The 21,858-nt window shown below is 35.5% G+C and overlaps 1 protein-coding gene across 2 annotated transcripts in view; it reads left to right on the forward strand.

Annotated features, from left to right (window-relative positions):
• Positions 1 to 20,407, forward strand: part of TNKS2 (tankyrase 2) — a 31,752-nt gene extending 11,345 nt beyond the window's left edge. Inside the window, exons 8-27 of one of the 2 annotated variants that reach the window (XM_074907435.1) lie at positions 1,277 to 1,463; positions 2,357 to 2,478; positions 2,992 to 3,083; positions 3,162 to 3,240; positions 4,031 to 4,202; positions 4,907 to 4,986; positions 5,372 to 5,517; positions 5,927 to 6,092; positions 6,382 to 6,601; positions 7,009 to 7,118; positions 7,833 to 8,021; positions 8,783 to 9,039; positions 9,582 to 9,666; positions 10,237 to 10,357; positions 12,709 to 12,806; positions 13,415 to 13,489; positions 14,506 to 14,611; positions 16,169 to 16,355; positions 17,719 to 17,875; positions 18,167 to 20,407. In XM_074907435.1, coding sequence (XP_074763536.1) covers positions 1,277 to 1,463; positions 2,357 to 2,478; positions 2,992 to 3,083; positions 3,162 to 3,240; positions 4,031 to 4,202; positions 4,907 to 4,986; positions 5,372 to 5,517; positions 5,927 to 6,092; positions 6,382 to 6,601; positions 7,009 to 7,118; positions 7,833 to 8,021; positions 8,783 to 9,039; positions 9,582 to 9,666; positions 10,237 to 10,357; positions 12,709 to 12,806; positions 13,415 to 13,489; positions 14,506 to 14,611; positions 16,169 to 16,355; positions 17,719 to 17,875; positions 18,167 to 18,229 — 2,712 coding nt within the window. In that variant the 3' untranslated portion in view covers positions 18,230 to 20,407. The remainder of the gene's footprint in view (positions 1 to 1,276; positions 1,464 to 2,356; positions 2,479 to 2,991; positions 3,084 to 3,161; positions 3,241 to 4,030; positions 4,203 to 4,906; positions 4,987 to 5,371; positions 5,518 to 5,926; positions 6,093 to 6,381; positions 6,602 to 7,008; positions 7,119 to 7,832; positions 8,022 to 8,782; positions 9,040 to 9,581; positions 9,667 to 10,236; positions 10,358 to 12,708; positions 12,807 to 13,414; positions 13,490 to 14,505; positions 14,612 to 16,168; positions 16,356 to 17,718; positions 17,876 to 18,166) is intronic. The other variant, XM_074907434.1, reaches the window with a different exon arrangement.
• Positions 20,408 to 21,858: the final 1,451 nt, after the last annotated feature.

The following is a 21,858-nucleotide window of genomic DNA, read 5'->3' on the forward strand; positions in this document are numbered from 1 at the left end:
GTTCTGACCCTGAATTGTAGCCTTCACCTCAAAGAAAGAAAAATGTGTCAGTGTTCCTAACATAAGTGAACTGTCAGAACTGAGGTGTTTTATCTGGATTATGTTAACCTTGAAGATAAAGTATGGTATGTATTAAACTAGTGGCTTGAAGATGCGGCCTGCAAAAATCTGTGAATGTTGTCCACCAAGGGACCTCTGAACTGTATCCACTCTCAGCTGCTACAGCAAATGATGATCATTATAAGAGCTGGAAGTGTTCTGTTAGATAACTCTAGATGTTTGGATGCTCAGTGAATAGCTCTTGTTATTTTATCCTATGTGTCTCAGTCCCCAGTAATTCGATGTGTCTTTCTATTTAGCAAAAATTAAGTAAAAAATTACTGCAGTAAGCATATATTGTAGTAAATATAAAGAGTCAAGGTATTTTCTATACTTCTGATTCACGGAAAAAAACCTCTACAACTCAAATAGTAATCATTTCTCTGTATCACTTCAGAGGCCTGTTGTAAAGTGAATCTTTACAGTTGTACTGTACAAAAAACCCTCCTCTTGCCTAGATGCTACTACATGTCTTAACTGTTAAGCTAGAGTTGTATTCCCTGTTGGATTTCTGTTCCAGTCAATCTTGAATTATTTTTCACAAAGCCCTACAGCTTTAATGGAAGCAATGGGAAGGAGCATGTCCTATCAGACTTGCTTACAGACAGAACTCAGGGTGCACACAGAATGTTACTAGAGAAGAATTACACAGACATTAATCATCCAAAAGTATTACTTGCAGAACTATGTACTTAAATGTTTTAAGTCAACTTGGAGTACCTATCTCCTTCTAGATACCTTGGCATTCGTAATCTTGTGGGTTATTCACAGAACATGTATTTATCTTAGTGCAACTGTTCACTCTGTACTTTTTCTAGAGTAACAAGAAACAGGGGCTTGTTCAAAGGTGATTTGGAGTATATGAATTAGGCTCTTTTTGTGATTTGACATGTAGCAGAGCTATTCTCCTTTTTGAGATGCTGGAGGAAGTCTGATGAGATTAGCCTGCCTTTTGCTTCTTTGAATGTACCTCTGAGACACTATGGGATTAAAAACTGAAGTGTGCTGAAATGTTGCATTATATTGAAAATGAAAAGTTTGGAGAATGTCTTGGATACAATTTACATACAAGCACTGATTTTATTTTTAAGTCTGCTGTGTTGAAACTAATGACAGAAGTCTTTTTCTAATTATCTGGTTTTGATACCACATCTTTTTTACCCCTTTCCCTTTCAAGCATGGAGCATGTGTGAATGCAATGGATCTGTGGCAATTCACCCCTCTGCATGAAGCAGCTTCTAAGAACAGGGTGGAAGTATGTTCTCTTTTGTTAAGTTATGGTGCTGACCCAACACTGTTGAACTGTCACAACAAAAGCACCATTGATTTGGCTCCAACACCCCAATTAAAAGAACGATTAGCATGTGAGTATAAAGTGAGGTCAGTTCTAGTTATAGATTGTAATGTGTATGTAGGTTGCCTAGACAGTAACCTGCCAGAAATGAGATTTGGAAAATGCTTACACTTTCCAAGCAATTGTGCAAGGTTGGACAGTAGATTTCATTCCTTGTAATTTTGAGATTGCCAGATTTTCTGAATGTAGGTATTTAAAATAATTTTATTGTCAATTTTAGTCATGTGGTTGTGATGGGTTTTGTAGCTTTTCTTCCCTGAATACACACTTTCCCTCACGACCTTTCATTTTGCATACTTTCTCCTGTCATTGCATCAACTGCTGAAATACTCATTTTTATTCCACTGTACTTTTGTTTGAAGAAAAGACATAACTGTTTAGAATGCTGAATATGTTGAGTATGCCACAATCACTGAAAATACGAAGAAATTGATGAAGCATTGATTTTTGTCCCACAAACTTAAGGAGTTGAAAAGAATTACTTCAATTTCTGTTCTTGAGTGGTCAAACAATAACTTCCTGGGATATGTTCAGAAATTATCAGTGAATAATGTTAGCATTCAGAAATGGTTTTCTAAAGGCAGGTCAGAAGTAGAGATTTATATATGCTTGAATTGGTACATATGCAAAGCGTGAAACCTAGAATAGTGGTGAGTGAAATAAATCTTGTTCAGCCAGTTTGGATGTCTCTGGTTTTGGTTTAGAAACAAAGCACATTCCTGTAGTGTTTTGACTTAGGTAACAAGTTCTGTCAAGTGATGTAATAAGCCCGAGTTGGAAATGTCTGCACCATGGTTTACTGAATAAAATGAATATTTTTATCTAACTGAAAGAAGCAGTCCTCTTGATCCTTCTCAGTTTAAGGAGTGTAACCTTCTGGTATGTATTTATTTCTTTTTAAAGATGAATTCAAAGGTCACTCGTTGCTACAGGCTGCAAGAGAATCAGATGTAGCTCGTATAAAGAAACATCTTTCTTTGGAGACAGTGAACTTCAAGCATCCTCAAACACATGAGACAGCATTGGTAATATCTCAGAATTTATTAATTATTTTGCATATATTGTGGCTGACCTAAACATACTAGGTGATAGTTTAAAACTAAAAATTTCAGTGTCAAACAATATAATTCAGACTGACCTGGAACACCCAGTGTCTAATTAAACAAATAACATTGGTTAATATTTTGTCCTTAAGGTTAATGTTAAGACTAATCTAAATTGCCTGTTTAATTTAGATTGTTTAAATGACTGTTTTTCTGTAGAATAAGTCCATTTTTAAGAAGCAACAAGCTACATATATTAACTTTGTGTGTAAAGCTTGAAGGTTTTCAGCAGTTACTGGAGAGGACCTCTGAAAAATACCAGAGTACATCCAAAAGCCCATGTAGAATCTTCTGAATTAATAAGCTTTTACATGTTTTAGGTTTTTTTCTGTTGACTTTGTGCACAACCAGCTCTTAACTGCCAGGTGATCAGCAAGCAGTAAAACCTGTATATTGCTAGCTAGTTGTTAATGCCACAATTTTTAATGTTCTCAGCACTGTGCTGCTGCATCTCCGTATCCTAAGAGAAAACAAGTATGTGAATTGCTGCTGAGGAAAGGAGCCAACATCAATGAAAAAACAAAAGAGTGAGTGATTACAAATGAATACTCTTAAGTGTTTATTTACAAGATGTTGCAAAAAAGTCTTTTTTTTTTTTTTTTAAGCTTCTTGACTCCTCTGCATGTGGCATCAGAAAAGGCTCATAATGATGTTGTTGAAGTAGTTGTGAAACATGAAGCTAAGGTATGAATTACTATTTATGCTTCTTTATGTTGAGGTTTGCCTGCTATGTAGGTTTTCATACTATGAGAATGGACAGCTGAGTAGACAGACTTTTCTAAAATAATTCGTTTTGGAAGGTTGTAGATTTATATGCTTAAGACATAAGCCATCAGTCAATCAGTACAATGTTATTATGTGGTGTTCTGTGCAGTAAAAATTACAGTGAAGGCAAAATGTTAATTCATAACATAGCGTTTAGTTCAAATTCCCACAAAAAGTGGAGTAAAACTAGGAGTTGAGTCTCTCATGGAAATTTGATTACAGCCTGACTGCTGTGACGTTTCCAAAGCAATGAACAAAAGCAGAGAAACAGTAGGGAATACAAGGAACCTTTGGGTGCAGAGTTTTATTTTAAGTACATCTTGGCTGAAACACATAGAGAGTCTTCAATCTGAAAACCACAGTAAGCCAATGCAGGTAAAAGCTGTTCTGCATGTTGGCACTGAGGATTTATGCTGCCATGAGCAAAATACTGGCCTACTTCTGTGTGTGGTAAAATTGCTGTAACTATTTCACACAGGATTATTCACATGCCTCTAAAAGGGGACTATTCTTTCTCAGTAAATGTAGTTATAACTTTATGAACTGCTTTTATTTAGATTTTTGTCTTTTGATATGTCCTGACCTTTGGAAATATGCTGTTCTTTTAATTAAAGTAAGAATGATGCTTGTGAAACTCTCACAGTCAACAATGAAAGCAGCTTTAATATTAGGTTTTGATGGTGATATTTCTTGTCTGTGTTATTTTTAGGTTAATGCGTTAGATAATCTTGGCCAGACCTCTCTTCATAGAGCAGCACATTGTGGTCATCTTCAGACGTGCAGGTTGCTGTTGAGTTCTGGGTGTGATCCTTCCATTGTGTCTCTGCAGGGCTTTACAGCCTTACAAATGGGGACTGAAAGTGTGCAACAGCTACTACAAGGTACAACTGATTAGTTCAAGATCCAAATGTGGTGCATCATTTTACTTGTCATTTTAAGTGCTGTTGAGAAATAATAGTGAACAAAAGTAAAAAAAAACAAAAACAAAAAACAAAAAAAAACCAACAACAACAAAAAAACAAAAACAAAACCCAACTTTCTACAAAAGACAGGACTGAGTTGTGTAGTTCTTATTCTATAACCACATCCACAGAGAGTGCCTGCTCTAGGTGTAGTTAACAATATCATTTACACTCTAGTATTCAGCTACACAGATTGTTGGAGAAGCTCAGAATGTTTCATGGTCTAACCACCTGGAATAATTTTGGAAAAATCATTATGTAGGGAGAGGGGCTGCTTTGTATGTCTGAGCAGAGGCAGCAGGGTATGTGGATTTTCAAGAGTAAGGTTTGAACATTATGCACATAGGTAAGCTGTTTGATATAGTCTAATTCTGAAACTAATAAGAATATTTGGTTCCACAGTATTTCAAGATGGATAGGAAGCGTGTTGCTGAAGGCAACTTTGCAAGCACTGTTAGGGCTAATAGCTACAGTTGTAGATAGTAAGAAAAGACAAAACTTGTCTGTAATTGGTTAACTTTTTTTTAAGGGAAAATACTTGAAATACTCAAATGTTTTCCTGTCTTAACAAATTCCTTCAACTACATACACTTACCTGTCATGCAACCTCATTTATTTTGCAGAAGGTATCCCGTTAGGTAATTCCGATGCAGATCGACAGTTGCTGGAGGCTGCAAAGGCTGGAGATGTGGATACTGTAAAAGTAAGCTTAAACCTGTCCAAAAAATAAGAGGGAATTATATTCCAAACTTTAATTTCTCTAAACAGGCAATCAAACAGCCCTTCACTTGACTGCTTTAGAGTTGTGATCCCTGTTGTAGAACCTCTCTATTGCACAAATATTACAGATGACAAAATGTAATCCAGAAGTTTTGACTTATATCAAAGCGTGAGAAGACACAGGTGTGGATTTGGGAGGAGGGATTATTTAATTATTTTGTTCTTGGGTCACAATATGTGAAAAGTAAAGGTTTTATGTAAAAATAAACAAAGAAATAAACTTTCTTTTTAATTAAAACATTTTTTCAAATTAAAACTGTGCCAACACTATATATAGTGATGTATGTTTTGTTTTGGGGATTCCACAGAAACTATGTACAGTTCAAAGTGTGAACTGCAGAGATATTGAAGGACGTCAGTCTACACCTCTTCATTTTGCAGCTGGATATAATAGGGTATCCGTTGTTGAGTATCTTCTTCAGCATGGAGCTGATGTGCATGCAAAAGATAAGGGGTAAATATTCAAATGTATATTTTCTTGGCAATTGTAATTGCTGGTATCTGTCAGCTCTTGAATATCGCTAGTTGATATGCGTGCCATCTGTATTCAGGCATTCCATTTTTTTGTTTTCGTGGAAAGTTCTGTTAGAATGAAGATGTTCAGAATATCCACAAAAGTGTTTTGCAGTACTTGAGACTAGACCATCAAGAATTTCTCTGGCCCTGTTTTTTTACTTCAGTGTCACTGCTGATTGCATTTTTACCACTTTGGCAGTAGGTATTTGTACTGTATTAGACTACTGTGGGAAATTATTTTTTAATTTTTTTGTTATGGTTTGATTGTTGAAGGTGCATTGTGTTTTAAGTTTATATCACTTTGAAAAAAGACCCAATTTTTAAAGGTGATTTTTCTCTGTTTCCAGAGGACTTGTCCCTTTACATAATGCTTGCTCATATGGTCACTATGAAGTTGCAGAACTGCTGGTTAAACATGGTGCAGTTGTCAATGTAGCTGACTTGTGGAAATTTACTCCTTTGCATGAGGCTGCAGCAAAAGGAAAATACGAGATTTGCAAACTCCTGTTACAGGTATTACATATGATGGTGAGGGGGTTACATTCTTTTCTTTCTTGTCAAATCACATTTCAGACTGAACTTCTTTAAGAAATTGGTTTGTGGTTTCTGAATGACTGTAGTTTGTTTTCAGTAAATAGTTACTATTAGCAACTATGTTGTACTTTCTCACAGTGTAAATGGAAGGCTCTCTCTAAAGGATTCAAGTATGTGTCAGCATACTTGCTCAGTAAGGCATAAGATGCCTAAGATGCAATGTGTTTATTCCACTTATGTACTTACCACCTGGTTTTGATGTGCACAGCATGGAGCTGACCCTACAAAGAAAAACAGAGATGGAAATACTCCTCTGGACCTTGTTAAAGATGGTGATACTGATATACAAGACCTTCTTAGAGGAGACGCAGCTCTGTTAGATGCTGCAAAGAAAGGTTGTTTGGCCCGAGTAAAAAAGCTGTGCTCACCTGACAATGTCAACTGCCGGGACACGCAAGGACGGCATTCAACACCGCTACATTTAGCAGGTCAGTGTTTTATTTAACTGGTTTGATCAGAGTTACTGGTTACTGTGGCTGAACTTTCCTATGTCTAAGCAAGTGTAAAGTGTAGCCTCAAGCTAGAGGATTCTATATTTTCTCTTTAAAAAAAATACTAGTATTTTATGTATATTAATCCTGTGTTCCTCTTCTAAACTGTTTAATGACTTTAATTTCCTATTCTCTCTAGCCAAAGAGGATCTTTCATTTTTTACTGACAGAGTTTTAAAAACCAAATAGGGTGAAGCTGTCCTCACTAATAGGTAATACACTGTCTTCACTGGGATTAACATCTTAACTTTCAAATATTTAAGTGAATTACTGCTTCTCTACAACCTGTTGAGGATTTTTCTTTGAATATGTTCTATTTATTGTGTGCTTTTGCAACCTTCCAGCTGGTTACAACAATTTGGAGGTTGCAGAGTACCTGCTACAGCATGGAGCAGATGTGAATGCACAGGATAAAGGAGGTTTGATTCCTCTGCACAATGCAGCATCTTATGGGGTAAACATCTCAAACTTTCTGAGTCTTTATTTTTTAAAATATAAATAAAAGTGATACGTTTCATTGACAGCATTGTGAGCTAGTACTCTCTAGAAAGCTTTTGCCATTGAGTTGTAATGTAATCTTATTTGTAAAACGCAAAAAAAAAAAAATTATCATAGTCAGCTCATTGTATAGGTGGAGACTTGATTTTGTAAAATCATAGTTGGAATTTACAGAGTTGAGTTGTCTGAGCATGACTGCTTAGAAAACCAGCAGCCTGAAAGGTGTTCCATTAAATGTATTTCCTTACCTGTGTCAGCTGAATTTTATCAGCAAGATCTCATTTTCACTTACTTGGTTGGTGTTGGGACGCTAATTGTTATTCTGGACTTCCTGGATCTTTGTGCTTGGATCAAGTCTTTAATCAAAACATTTGGAGTACTTACCAAACTGGAAGTTCAAATTCATGCTTTTTTCCTTCAAATTCCCCTGGATTTGGGATTCTATTGTAGTCTGTTCTGTTTCCCAAGAGAATAAATCTTAACTCTTTAATGGTATGTTATAGGTAAGGAAGAAAACACTTTAATACTCTTCTTTTTTTTAATCACAATTAAAAAGTAAATGTGTTCTAAGAAAATTCAAAATGAGGATTTCAGAGAAGTATCAGTAATAGTTCTGAGTTAATTTAATACACTCTAGTACCTTGGATTAACAGGTGTTTTTATTTTCCAGCATGTTGATGTAGCAGCTTTACTTATAAAGTATAATGCATGTGTGAATGCTACAGACAAATGGGCTTTCACACCTCTGCATGAAGCAGCCCAGAAAGGAAGGACGCAGCTTTGTGCCCTGTTACTGGCACATGGGGCTGATCCTACTCTGAAAAACCAAGAAGGACAAACACCACTGGATCTGGTCACTGTAAGTGATGGGGCTCTTCTTAGGAAATCTGTACTTACCTGCCATTTGTGGCAGCTCATCTAAAAACTATCTTTTAAAGAAACAAAAAGTAATAAAGCAACTTCTGCAGAATTTAAAATACTGTGGTTTCTCTGCTGTTTATATGAACCTGGTAAGGAAAGTCAGTAGAGCCTTTATAAACCTTCTTTAAATATTTTGTTGCTCAAGACTTCTTATTTCAAGATGGACAGGGGGTGGGGGGAAGAAAAACCAACAAAGGGAATTCAGGCTTATAATTTCATGCTTTTAATTTGGTACTAATACAAAAATTGTGTCAATAAAATGTAAGCAAACTTTGTAGCAACATAAATTTGGGAAACTGTCTGGCTGTTAAGTTTCTACATGTTTTTTTCCTAAGTATTATAATACAATTCAAAGCTATACTCAGAGTAACTGTTCTGATTCATAAATTCTAGTTGCCAGTAGAAGCTTTTGTTCACTTTTCCTAGAAAATTAATTCTGTTAACCATCCCTAAAGTTTTTTACAAATAGCCTTTACTTTATCTTATTACAGCTTTTATTTATGAACATTTTACAGTTTCATGTATGCTGTTGCCAGAAAAGGCCTTCTGTAAATGGCACGATAAAATGCATATTTTTCCAATATAGATTTATTTATTTTGTGGTATACTTAAAAGTCTGGAGTAATTGTAATGCATTCTAGGAAAAAAAGGTGTCTAAAAGTGTTCCTCGGTTTTGATAAATTGTTTTCTGCTATTTAGGCAGATGATGTCAGCGCATTATTGACAGCAGCAATGCCTCCTTCTGCCTTACCAACTTGCTACAAACCTCAGGTCATAAGTGTGTCTCAGACTACAGGTTCTACAGCTGATTCCCTGTCTTCTGTTCCATCCAGTCCATCAAGTCTGTCTGCTGCAAGTAGTCTTGACAATTTGTCTGGTAGTTTTTCTGAACTTCCTTCTGTTGTTGGTACAAACAGCACAGAGGGAGCTACCGTTCTGGAGAAAAAAGAAGGTGAGGCTTTTGCAGTTAGGAACGAGTAACATTTTCTACCATATGGTAAAAAGAATACACACAATTTCAGTACTTTCCCCTTACAGAATCTTTAAAATGTTGGGGTTTTGCTGCACAGAACCAAAATGGGGAATTGTGTTTTAAAAGATAAGTCAAATGAAATTTGGCTCCATACCAAACAGTATTTTACTACAAACTTTATCTCATTTCTAAGAGGCTATTCTTAGATCAGATATCTTGAAAAGGTTACTTCTGTACCATTTTAGTTCTTAAAATATTTTCAGTTTTAACATGCATTTCTGGTAGCTAGTTAGTTGCGTATCTCGTGGAAGCACAAAAACTGCTCTTGGGAGGGCTAGATAGAAATCTTAGAGTACTAGGGTAGATTAAGTAATAGTTGCCACTGCCTGGTGATACAGATATTTATTCCCTATTTTCAAAAACCAGGAATTTTTGTCTTGTTATTTCCATAGACAGTGTGAGATGTGTATACTTCATTCTGAGATATATGTATGAATGTTCATTGTGAGTTGTTCTTCTTTACCCAGTTTCAGGTGTAGATTTTAGCATAAATCAGTTTGTGCGGAACCTTGGCCTTGAACATCTAATTGACATATTTGAGAGAGAACAGGTAAGTAGCTATATTTATTTCTAGATACTCAGCTAGAAAGCAAGGGAGAATAAATACTGACTTTAGAATAATGTAAGGCATCAAAATGAGTGGAATAAAGGAAGGAGGTTTAACTGCCTTTTAAAATTTATATATAGTACAAATATCAAAGTATATGTGTACATATAAAAAACTGGGGGGAATAATGTCTATATCAGTTGGAGAGTGGAGGCATGTTTCCTTTCAGTGGTATAAATGGTGGAGTAAATAAGTAGTCAGTGTTGATTAGTAATTTCGGGTTTTGTTTCTGTTGGCTTGAATACATCTAGAAAACTGTTTCTCAAATCGGAAGCATGATCCTTGTAAGCAATAAGAGTTAAACGTTTGTAGTTTGTAGCATTAAAGACAAAAGTTTAGCAAGAATAGTTGAGTAAAAGTACGAGAGTAATACACTAAAGTCTCCAGTGTTTGTGTTCTTTTCGCATTTGCTTTTTATTTCAACTCTTGTGAGGTATATTTTCACTGTCATTGGCAGCTGTTGGTCTGTTTATGCTGTTGTACAAAAAAAATGGTGTTGCTTTCATTTTATAGATAACACTGGATGTGTTAGTTGAAATGGGACACAAAGAATTGAAGGAAATCGGAATTAATGCTTATGGCCATAGGCATAAAATCATTAAAGGAGTTGAAAGACTCATTTCTGGACAGCAAGGTATATACTTGTTTGAAATTACTATGTGACACTCCCTTTATAGAATCAGTTTTTATAAATGCTTTAGATTATTCCAAATTGTATCTCATTAAAAAGAATTGATAATAGCACTTGTCCTAGAAAATGGAACTTCAAATTATAAGAATGTCTTCTGAGTTGAAACATAAGCACTTTTATTTGTGCTGAGAATTATTGTGAATCTTGCCTTTCAGTTCCCCAATTTTTTTTTTGATTACTGTTTTGTGTTAAGTGAAGTGTAGCTCTAGTGCAAAATGGTATGTGCTGTTCCATTGGGTTCTGCAAAAGAATACTGTGTTTGCTCTCTTTAGAAAGCCAGCTGAATTCTTATATGTACTTTAAAAATAGAGTTGGTGTTCTTCCAGTGAATGAAAATTAACATAATTGCTTTGTTTAGCAGCTTCAGCTTCTATTGAAGTTTATGCTAAAGCCTCTTTTATTTGTGCAGCACTGTTGATACCAGCACAGTCCTGGGAACAGTATGCTTCGTTTAACTATGGCTGCATAAGAGACAAAAAACGAAACCTTTTTTTCCTCCGTGTCTTACTGAAACATCACTTACTCTTGTTTTGCTGTGTTCCATAGAAATTGAATAAATTAGTTAGAATTGGTAGGATTTTTTTTCCCCTCTTGAGACAAAATCTGTGAATTCTCATTCTAAAATTTGCACTCCATAGTAATGAGAGAGTCACTCTCCAAAGCTCTAAATTATTTTTTGCTCCTTAGAACAGTATCAACCAACCCTTAAGATAATCTTTTTCCTAGTGATGAAGTATATAATTTTCATAATTTGCTCTTAATTGTCCCATGTTTTTTGACAGACTCACTGAGTATTTTGGATAGAAGTTACTTCTAAGGTGTAATTTCAGCCTCATGTCCTGTTTGAGTTCTAAGTTTACACAACCAGTGATACTGATTTTGCCTTTCAAGTAGGACTGATGTATTTTTGAACATGTGTCTATTTTACATATTTTAATATGTCTGTATATAGACAGAATGTCAAACATCTAAATCCTTCACCACTCCCACCCTCATTCTTTCTAGACTCTTGCTGTCTTGCCATAAAAGATCTGACATTTTTATTTCTAACTTTAACTACAGACCTAAGTACTTAAACTGAGTATTTCAGCAGCTCTTGATTTTTTTGTTGTTGTTGTTCTGGAGTGTGGTTTTGGGGCAGGGAGGATTGTTGTTCAGTTTTGTCAGTTTTCTCTATCTTGCCATTGTGCTCTTGCACTTGAGTATGTTTGCATTGGTATTTTGGCATCTCTTCCGAGCATGGTATAGCCACTATTTTGATGTCAGTAGGGCTTTTGTGGAAGAGCTTTATTTTGGTGCTTTCTTGCCAGTGTTTCTTGCTCCTGAACACTATTCCAGTTGTACACTCCTAACATGAGGCTCCTGACTGTGGATGAATCTGTAATTTCCCTTTCCTCACATTATTCCTTTTAGAGAGATTGTGACAGACCCAGTGTCTAACTCTGGTCACCTGCTAGTTGTCTGGGAAGGCCATGGATAAAAATACACCTAATAGACACTGTCTTTGTATTCTTATGTTCAGTAATTCCCATTACTTGCCAGTTCTGATCGACGTCTGTATGTAAATTGACAATGGATTCTGCATAAAATTCCTTTTTTTTTTTTGTATATTTGGAATGATAGAGAAGTTTCCTTTAAGCATTCAGTATCCTTCAAGTATTCAATATCAGGCTCAGGCCTTTTAGATTTTCTTTTGTCAACTCTTTATACGCTTTTATGTTAACTCTTGTTCATGATGCCACCGCCGTCAGTAGTCATGGACTCTGTACAGGGACAGGTTGCTCACTGTTTCACTGTCTAGAGTTGAAATGAACTCTTAAGTAAGCAACTGCTTACATATTGTTTCCCTGTCATGTACATTAACAAACAGACAAATGGCTTAGTGTGTCTGAAATGTGTATTCTTGGTGAGAGAATGATTGATCAGTATCCACAGATCAATTAAAATGATTGCCATTGACCTGCATCCAGACCCAGCTGCTGTGTTACTCATGGCATTTACAGGGTATGCATGGTAATGTATGGGTAGAGGTTTTAAACAGAAATGCTGAAAAAGTTTATTTGAAACTAAGGAAATTATTGGGGGGATCACACTTTAACATCTGCAAAAATGTATGTGGCTGATGGAAGGCAATTAAAGTCACTGGTAATCTCTGCCTTCCTTAGCAGGTAACCTTTTCATCTTGTAAACTGAGTTTTAAGAAAACAGTCCTTTTAAAAATTGAAGTCTTTTACCGGTTATCATTCCAAATTAGCAATTTCTGAAACTGTTCTTGTGTTTTGTTACGTTCACAGGACTTAACCCATACCTGACTCTAAATACTTCTGGTAGTGGAACTATTCTCATAGATCTTTCTACTGAAGATAAGGAATTTCAATCAGTAGAAGAAGAGGTATGCCTTTCTTTGTAGTCTCTCACTGTTTTTGATATTTCTACAAAAAAATTAGATAACGAAGTATTACTAGACAATTTAACAGTGCAATAAACATCTCTAAGCTTAAGAAAAACTTGCGTAAGGATACTTCATATTCCAAACTTTGACTGCACCACTTATCTGTGCTCATTGCATCCATCATTTTTTTTCTTGCTTATGTTATGTAGTATTTTTAAAGTATCTCCTATGTTAAAAAGCTCTTTGATATAACATATAAATTCTATGCTACCAATTGCCTGTCTGTTATATTAATACAAGAGTTTTAAGTCACTTCTTTCCAAAGTGTCATAATCACACAGGACAAAATTCCGAAGAAACAATATTCTAAATAGGTTAGTGACAATCTTTTTCGATTTGAAAACTATTCAGGATGTGGGTTTTTTAAAAAACATATCTTCATGTGCATCCACAGAATCTGTCATTACTTAACATACAGTCATTCCTTAAAATTTCTTGTATGATTTTTTAAGACAGAATTTGTTCTTTTGATCAGTTGGCTGTTTGAAGGATATGTTTTGAATGTGTACCAAAACAAAGTGATTCTCTTTAAAATTCTCAATCTTCAGATGCAGAGTACTGTCCGAGAGCACAGAGATGGAGGACATGCTGGCGGAGTCTTCAACAGATACAACATCTTAAAGGTAGCTGTGGCATTTTTATTGTCAGTGGCTAGAGTTTGACTGAAAATAAAATGTCCATCAGAGGTTCTGCATTTGTTTGATAAGCTTCATAATGTGGTGAGATGTGCTATTCTGAGACATGCACAGGAAAAAGATAGTCTTCCAGGGGAATTCAAAGTATAAGATTATATGGAAAAACTGCTTATGGGTTAACAGTCATTAAAAAATTTTATGAGAAATTGACATAGAAAGACCTCACAGAAAACTGCAGTGTTTGAAGAAAAAGACAGAAGGTGTTACAGAAAAACAAAGGAAGAGTTAAAACCAGCAAGAAGTGAAAGCAAAGTTCTTGAAGCCTGGAAGTAAGAGTACCTATTTTGGATTGATTTAATGCCAAAGAAGCTTAAAACACCAGGTAGTAGGCATCTCTGCTTTAAATAATTTAGTGGAATTTTGGTTTGCATTCTTTTTTTTTCACCTGAAGAAATGGTCATTTTCATTAAAATACAGAGATTTTGATTTGCAAGTAAGTGCTACTAAGTTTTATTGTGAACTGATGTTACAGTTTCCCCAGCAGAACTGGTATGCTGTATCTGAACACCTAAGGCTTTGACAATGCCCAGCATACCTCTGCAGGGAGTACATAATACACTCGCTTTTAAAATGTTCTAGAAGTCTTCATGTAAGACACTTCTTAATTTACTAGATGATCTTTTTACTAGTGGTTTGGCATCACACTATGTTTGGAATGATAAGTAGGATTGTGACTAAGCCTGCTAAATTAAGAAGTATTGCTCAACAGATGTTTGAAATTGATTCTTAATTAAGCATATAATTATGATTTACTTAAGTTATGCTACAACAATGAACTTCAGCATAAGCTGAGAATTTGTGTTTCATTGAGTTCTAAAGAAAGTATTCTTGTTTAAGTGGCAGTGTAAGTGTACTGTGGTATAGCTGCTGTAATTTAAACACCTGTGATGTAAAGCAGCCAAGTTTTCAGTTTCAGGGCATAACTTACATTTTGACTGTTTCAGATTCAGAAAGTGTGCAACAAAAAACTGTGGGAAAGATATACTCACAGGAGGAAAGAGGTCTCTGAAGAGAATCATAACCATGCTAATGAAAGGATGCTGTTTCATGGTGAGATACTGAAATGTACCTTATTAATTTGTTTCGCTATCAACACTCTTTATTGGAGGGTTTCTACTGACTCAAAGTAAATTTTCCTAGTGAAAATAGGTTCTAGGTTTTTCATGAATTTTATGTGAACAAGTGTTTATATATTTCACAGTGAGAACATAAAACACATTGCATCTTTCTTCTGAAATTTGCATCTCCTTATCTCTCCCAAAAGGAGACTTCAAATTTCTAAGCGAAAACATTTAAGCAATTATGAATGGAGATTAAGGGGTGTGTCTCCTCCTTGGTTAAGTTACTAATTCAGTTTTATTGGCTGTATGATGAAAATGATTAAGGGTCAAAATTTATTCTGCAATGGGTTGTTTTGGGGTAGGATTCTCTTGTTTTTATAATTTGAGAAGTTCGTTCTTGTTCATCATTCCAGAAAAGATAGCTTATAATTACCAAATTAAAGCCAATTGAAAGCTCACTTGTGCACAAATATATAGTTTGTCCTGATGAACAAATTAAGCAAGCTCACCGTACATCCTTTCAATGAAAGCTGCATAGTTCCCAACACAATACATTACTATTGGAAACAGCAATGACACAGTAATTAACTGCTTGCCCAAAACTCATAGGTATCTAAATCCTGTCTTTTGACTGCGGTCTGTACCCCTGGAAGAGGAAATTGCCCCTTAATGGAATTACCTGTTTTTAAAGGAGAGTCTTTTAAATTAGATAATAACAAAATTATCCCTGGAACAAAGTAATTAATGCCTTATGAGTGTTCTTTGTTTTTAAGACTTTTTAAAGCGTTAACATACATTTTTAACGATGTATGCTACTTGCAGAAGATGACCAACAATTGTCAGTTTTTTCTCATTCTCATCTGGAACGTTCTTCTACTTCATAGACAGTTTAACCATATTTAGGCTGGAGGATAAGGCTTTGGATTATTTTCACTATAATTCCCAACATAATTCTGAAATGCCATGTTCTCATAGCTTTTCTCTAAAGGTGCTTTCATATTTCTGTATACTGTCATAAAAATCCTTACAAAAAAAAAAAATTCACTTTTTGTGAAAATTAATGGGTATCGGGTGTCTTGAGATGCAGAATCCAACCATTTTGAACAGATTATTCTTTAAGGCTAAATTTTATGACCACTGCAAGTAAATAAATACGGGTTTACATTTACTGCTTTTTAAATGCCATCTGCTTAGTTTTAGGAAGAAGATGGATTTGTGTAGCAATGCTTTCAGTGAATCTTGGTTGGAATGGAGCTCTGCCAGAGGGAGTGCAGCAGATTCATAGAGCCTTCTCTTGCAGCAAGAGTTGTCTCAGATACTATCCTTTGTAAATCTTTGTTAAAAATACACACTTAACAGCTACTGTCATTTGTATAATACCTCTAGCAATGTGACTGTGTAAATCTGAAGTCAGAATTTCTGGAGACTGATTTCCTTGTATATGTAGAAAAAATGCACAAAAAATGTTGGGAATGGATGATTGAATTGTGACACATACAAAAATGTGTATACTGTATTTTCAATATTTTACTTTCTTTCTCCTTAGGCTCCCCATTTGTGAATGCAATTATTCACAAAGGCTTTGATGAGAGACATGCCTATATAGGTGGCATGTTTGGAGCTGGGATTTATTTTGCTGAAAATTCTTCCAAAAGCAATCAATATGTGTATGGAATTGGAGGTGGCACTGGATGTCCAATACACAAAGATAGATCTTGTTATGTTTGCCACAGGTAAGTCATTCAAAAGAATCTGATTTTGCCTTTGTATATTGTGTCTATAGACTATCAAGTCAGCAGAATGTTTCTCTGAAGAAAGATTTGCTTGGTAACCAAACCTTCTCAGCACTCTCTATGTGCTGGACCTAATAGAAACTTTCAGAAAACTTTGATATTTAAGTCTTTGCCTTTAACCAAACCTTTGCCCTTAACTTACTGTAAAAATCAAACTTAGGTAGCCAGAGAGTGAAGAGTATCTGCTAGATGCTTGTGTGAAAGATGCAGCAATGTGAGGGTTTAGTCCATGGCCTGTTACAGAGAAAGGAGAAATTCACTGGTATTCAGATGCTGTATTTCTTGAGGAGGATGTACTTTGTAACAGCCCCCACATCACTGCTGCTTCACATACTAAAATACAGATGTAGATTTGTGGATGCTCTACCACTAATTGAGTTCTTAAATCCACTTGTCTGCAGAACGCCTGTTATGTCTTATTGACACCATCAGTTCAGAATAAAGTTTTTGTTACTTCATGGACTTAATTGTGATAGTGGCTATGTTTTCAGCCAGGAGAACATTTTGTGTGTTTGTGTGCATACTGTTTTACATTGGTATCACAGGAATAAGGTCGGTCTTCCAGTTTCCTTCCTCAAGTCTCTGCCCCTTTTTATATTGCTTACTCTTTTCTGGCACTCTGAAATAGAATAATCTTCTGGGGATTATAGAGGATATCAGTTTCTTAATGCTTTCCAAAGTTTCAAATAAGATTTTTAATTTGTCTTGGGTGAAGAGTTAGAAAAGCAAAGGTTTTGGCTGAAATGGTACATAATATCGGTCTACAAAAATGCTGAGATTTCATTGCCATTGCAGTAGTACATATGTAAAGAAGTAAGTACCCTTGTTCGGTCTTTTTATAGTGAAAATAATGAGGTATTTTGTGTTGACCTAGACTTTGCATTGTCCTTGATGTCGACTTGGCTGTTAGGCACAAATCTGATGTTAGAACACAAGTGAATTATGTTATTAATATGAGTGATGGGGGGCACCCTCAAAACTTTTAAAAACAAACAATTTTTAAAAAGACATGAAAAGGTAGTGACAATCTCCAAGTACATTGTTAAGCATGCTCTTTCCAGTATTTAAGATAAACATTTTTTGATGTTATTGCCACACCTGTCCTCAGACTAAAGAGCTTTTCCAAAGGGAATGTAACTATTGTCTTTCAAAACAGAACTTCAGAATTTTGTGAATTACAGAGTGACTAAAGTAGCTTTAAAATTCCATTGTTCTCCTCAAGCAAAAGTTTCAGTACAAAGATAGTCTTTCTGGCGCTTCATAAGCGTTTTGTATTCATGGTCCTTTTTCCCTTTTAACCCAGGCAATTGCTGTTTTGTCGTGTAACGCTGGGGAAGTCTTTCCTGCAGTTCAGTGCTATGAAAATGGCTCATTCTCCCCCGGGACACCACTCAGTTACTGGGCGACCCAGTGTAAATGGATTGGCATTGGCAGAATATGTCATTTACCGAGGGGAGCAGGTAAAGAGCTTTTTTGTTTGCTTCTTCAGACTTTCTTTTTAAAGAGATGTACTGTTTCGGGGTGTACTTCTTACTTTGGAGGTGCTAGGATTTGCTTTTGTCTTAACACAAACTTCAGGTGTGGTTGCAAGATGAAAGGATTCCTGTTTCCTTAATGCTCCGGGCTAATTTACTTTTGACATTTTGCCTTTGTTTCTTTGCCATAAATACTTTTTTCCCATTTATAGCAAACATTCTGAATTTATCCACAAAATTAAATCATAGTAAAGAATGTGTGTGTCATTCTTTCAGGCTTATCCAGAATACTTGATTACTTACCAGATTATGAAACCTGAAGCCACCACTGAAGCTTAAGACAAATTACTTGTGGGAAAACATAAGACTTTGGATGCAAAAATACCAGTGGCTGCCATCCTGTTAATTACAAGTTGTTGAAAAACTTTCATCTGCAGGTGGTGTGGTAGCAAATGTGAACAAAATATACCATTTTTGACTTGATAAAGCTTTAATAATGTACAGTATGTTTTTCTAAAATTTCAGAAATGTCCTCTTTTTCAGCACTTTAACAGATACCATTCCAGGCATAAACTGGGGTTTGGCTGTACTAAATTATAAACAACAATTAACTTGAAACAATGGTTTTATACAATACTGCATTGAAATTTAACAGAAATTATAATGCTCTATACAGGAACTCATTTTACTAATATTGTGTTCTTTAAAACACTGCATTTACACTGAAAATGTTTTCATTTGTAAAACTGTAAATAAGAGCTTTTGTACTAGCCTGGTATTTATTTACATTGCTTTGTAATATAAGTGTTTTAGAACTGCAATCTTGTACAAAATGTTTTTTCCAGATGTTGGTTTCTTCATCTGTGTTTTCTCATGCACGGTAGATTTGAAAAGCCAATTTTTTTTCAGGGTTTATCACTTACTTGTGAGGGAGACAGCAAATTTTATCTGAAGAGATAGAGTTTAGAAATATCCAGCTTTATACTGAATACGCAAATCTTTGTTCTGTGTTTTTATTTATGCAATATACATTCCTGAAAATGACGGGCTATGAAAATAGAATGTTCCAGCTGAATACTAAAGTGTTTTTCCACCTACTTCCTAGAGTTGCATATTTTATTTCTGTAAAATGTCTGCTGAAGTTTTTATTTAACTATAGGTATAGTTAACCTGTATCCTCACTTCAGGGCTAGTAGACCTTGCAAGTTACAGTTTTAGTAAATTATTTTCTTTGAATGTAGTTGGAAAATTAACCTCAAGGAGGTCTTTCTTGAGTTCCTCTTGCTTACATTTAAGCCGGGAAGTTAAATAGTTTATTCCTAATATGAGGGCAAACAACTTGGCCTTTTTTGTATGCTTATTTTGGTAAATTATCTACCTGTTGATGCCCTTGGGATATGAGTATTACAAGGTGGAAATGTTAAAAACCATCCTGTCATCTCCTATGTTTCTTCCATGTTAACATTCAAGCTGTAGTGGAAGCAGATGTGTAGAAGCGTGTTCATCTGCAGTGTTTTTGGCTGAGTGGATCTGGTCAGGGTGCAAGGTTCCTCTCCCTGTGCTCGGCTGGCTGGGCAAGGAGTGTGTAAGCAGGATGAGCAGCCCTTCCACAGCAGCAGCTGCCTTCGGTAGCCCAGTTAAAACCGTTTGGGTGGAAGAAGAGTACACAAAAAGTACAACCCGTTGTTCAAGTCTCGTTTGGGGTTGCTGAATGCACCAATCAGTTCAGTCAGCCCTATGGTAGCTCTCTTGTGTATTCTGTTTATCTTCCATCTGCAGTTTTTACCTGCATATTTCAAAAATATGTAAATACAAATCATAGTTCATTTGGGGTTAAAGTGGTTACAAGTATATTTTAGTTGTTTTATATTTCTAGATACAGGACACTGTCCCAGAAGACAATTTGTTTGCAGGGCATGTTATCATACCATGGTTTTAAATGTAGTAACTGCTCAAGATAATGAATGTCTTGCTGATGTGGTGGTTATGTGATTATGCTCTATGTAAAAATGTATTGAACCTTACCCAGTTATTTGGGGAATCTGAATAAAAAGATTGCATAACTGTTGCAGAAAGAAATATTGGCAATGAATAAAAAAGGCTTTGATTTTTAGGTACTTTCTCCCAGCATGTTGCCTGTTCCTTAGGTATAGTAATGCTGGAATTGGTGTTCATGCAAAATCTGTTAAGTATGTTTAAAACTTTGTTATTGCTGAAATGCTTCATTCTCTATGAATGATCACTTAATGTATTGTAAAATATTGTGGTATGATAGCATTTTAAGTGGTACCACAATGTTGGTTTTGTCTGCTTGGGGATTTTTTGAGCTGTTTTTTTGCATGACATACCTTGCACTCTGAAGATGGAAGCTGTAATGATTTGATAATACTGACTATTGAGGTGAACCTTTAATCTCTTGTGCAATTAGTTCTGCTTTACTCATCTTGAAGTGTCTTTACATGTACTGTATAACATTCCATATCCATTTAACACTAAATAAATTTAATTCACTGGTTTTCTGGTAGCATGGGAGTAATTACAAATGTAGTGTGTCAACCAATTGTTTTAAATGTAAGCATGCACAATAACAAACTACATCATTGGAGGGGAAATTAATTGCATCAAATAGAAAAGATTTTAATGTGGATAAAAACTGTAAATACTGTGGAAGCTTGTACTTTGGTATATAACTAACAGCTTTAGCTACCAGTGAAAATGTTTTAATAATAAATCTAAAGTAAGCTTCAATTTATGCATTTAAAACTGCATTTTATGGTCCAAAACTGAAAAAGCAAACTGCCTTACATGTTTTGTAAAATGAAAAGTAACCTGAAAATTCTTACCTTTCAGGTAACTGCATATAGGTATCAGTATGATACATACATGGCCAGCAACACAAGTACTGCTTAGATTACTTGTAGTATCGCAGTAAGTAAATAATCCTATTTCAGTAGGACCACTTACATGGTAGGAGGTTTCAAAAACCAGACTTGTATAGAAGATTTAAATAGATACAAGCACTAGAGGGCAGGAAAGCAAATGTTTAGTAAGATAGAGGGTGATGAAACTTTAAAGTATCTTAGTACAGCTTAGAAAATTGTTTCTGAAAATTCTACCAATCTAAATTGTAAAAAATCAGAATTTAACTTTCCATTCCACATTAGTGTTTTTAAAAAGTATAAAACCAGCTGCAACTAAGCAAATTGAAAATGCTAGGGTGTTTTCTTAAAAACTTTACTTATTACTTAGACCTTAGTCCTTAGAAATTAAAAAGTAATTTGGCCAGACTCTTCTGTCATAACTGAAAAACTTAAGCTTATCTGTACAATGCATGTTCAAGAGATATCTTGGCACTAGTTTTGAATGGAAGTAACTATGTATAAAAGGAGTTGTCCCTGTCTTTTCTACCCTGAACTTGCTCATTCAACAGCATTCTGTGTGTGTATATATGAGTGCACCCACTTGCTCACTCTCACTCACTTTATTCATGCAAGAAGCTGAGAAAAAAGTTTAAAAAGTGACTTTTCTATTGTCGGTGAGAGTGCTGCAGCCTAGGAGCCATTTCACTTTTTTCTGCCCATCTCCTGAACTGAAAGTAATAAACAGTTTTTCTGTTTTGCTGGAAACAACAACAGAATCCCATGGGTGGCTTGCCTTCTGCCTTCCAGTAAAAAAATGTAAAGTCTTGATTTGTACTCATCTAATGCAACAGTGCAGCAAAGACTCCTTTCTCACCTTCAGTAAACTGGAAAATCAGACTGACTGAGGTCTGCCCCTCTGTGGTTCTTGGAGCTGTGCTTTTCCTGCACCCGCTGAAGTTGCAGTAGGAGGTGGAGATAGTGTCAGCAAGGGAGGTGCTATAGTCGAGGGTGTGGAGGGAGGTGTGTGCCTCTTCTTGCCCCTCTCCAGCAAGCATAAGCAGTGGTACTTCTGAGAGTATCGGGGTTTCTTTCCTCTGCCTGTGGCTC

Source organism: Athene noctua, chromosome 5 (assembly GCF_965140245.1).
Source record: "Athene noctua chromosome 5, bAthNoc1.hap1.1, whole genome shotgun sequence".
NCBI classification, from domain to species: domain Eukaryota; kingdom Metazoa; phylum Chordata; class Aves; order Strigiformes; family Strigidae; genus Athene; species Athene noctua.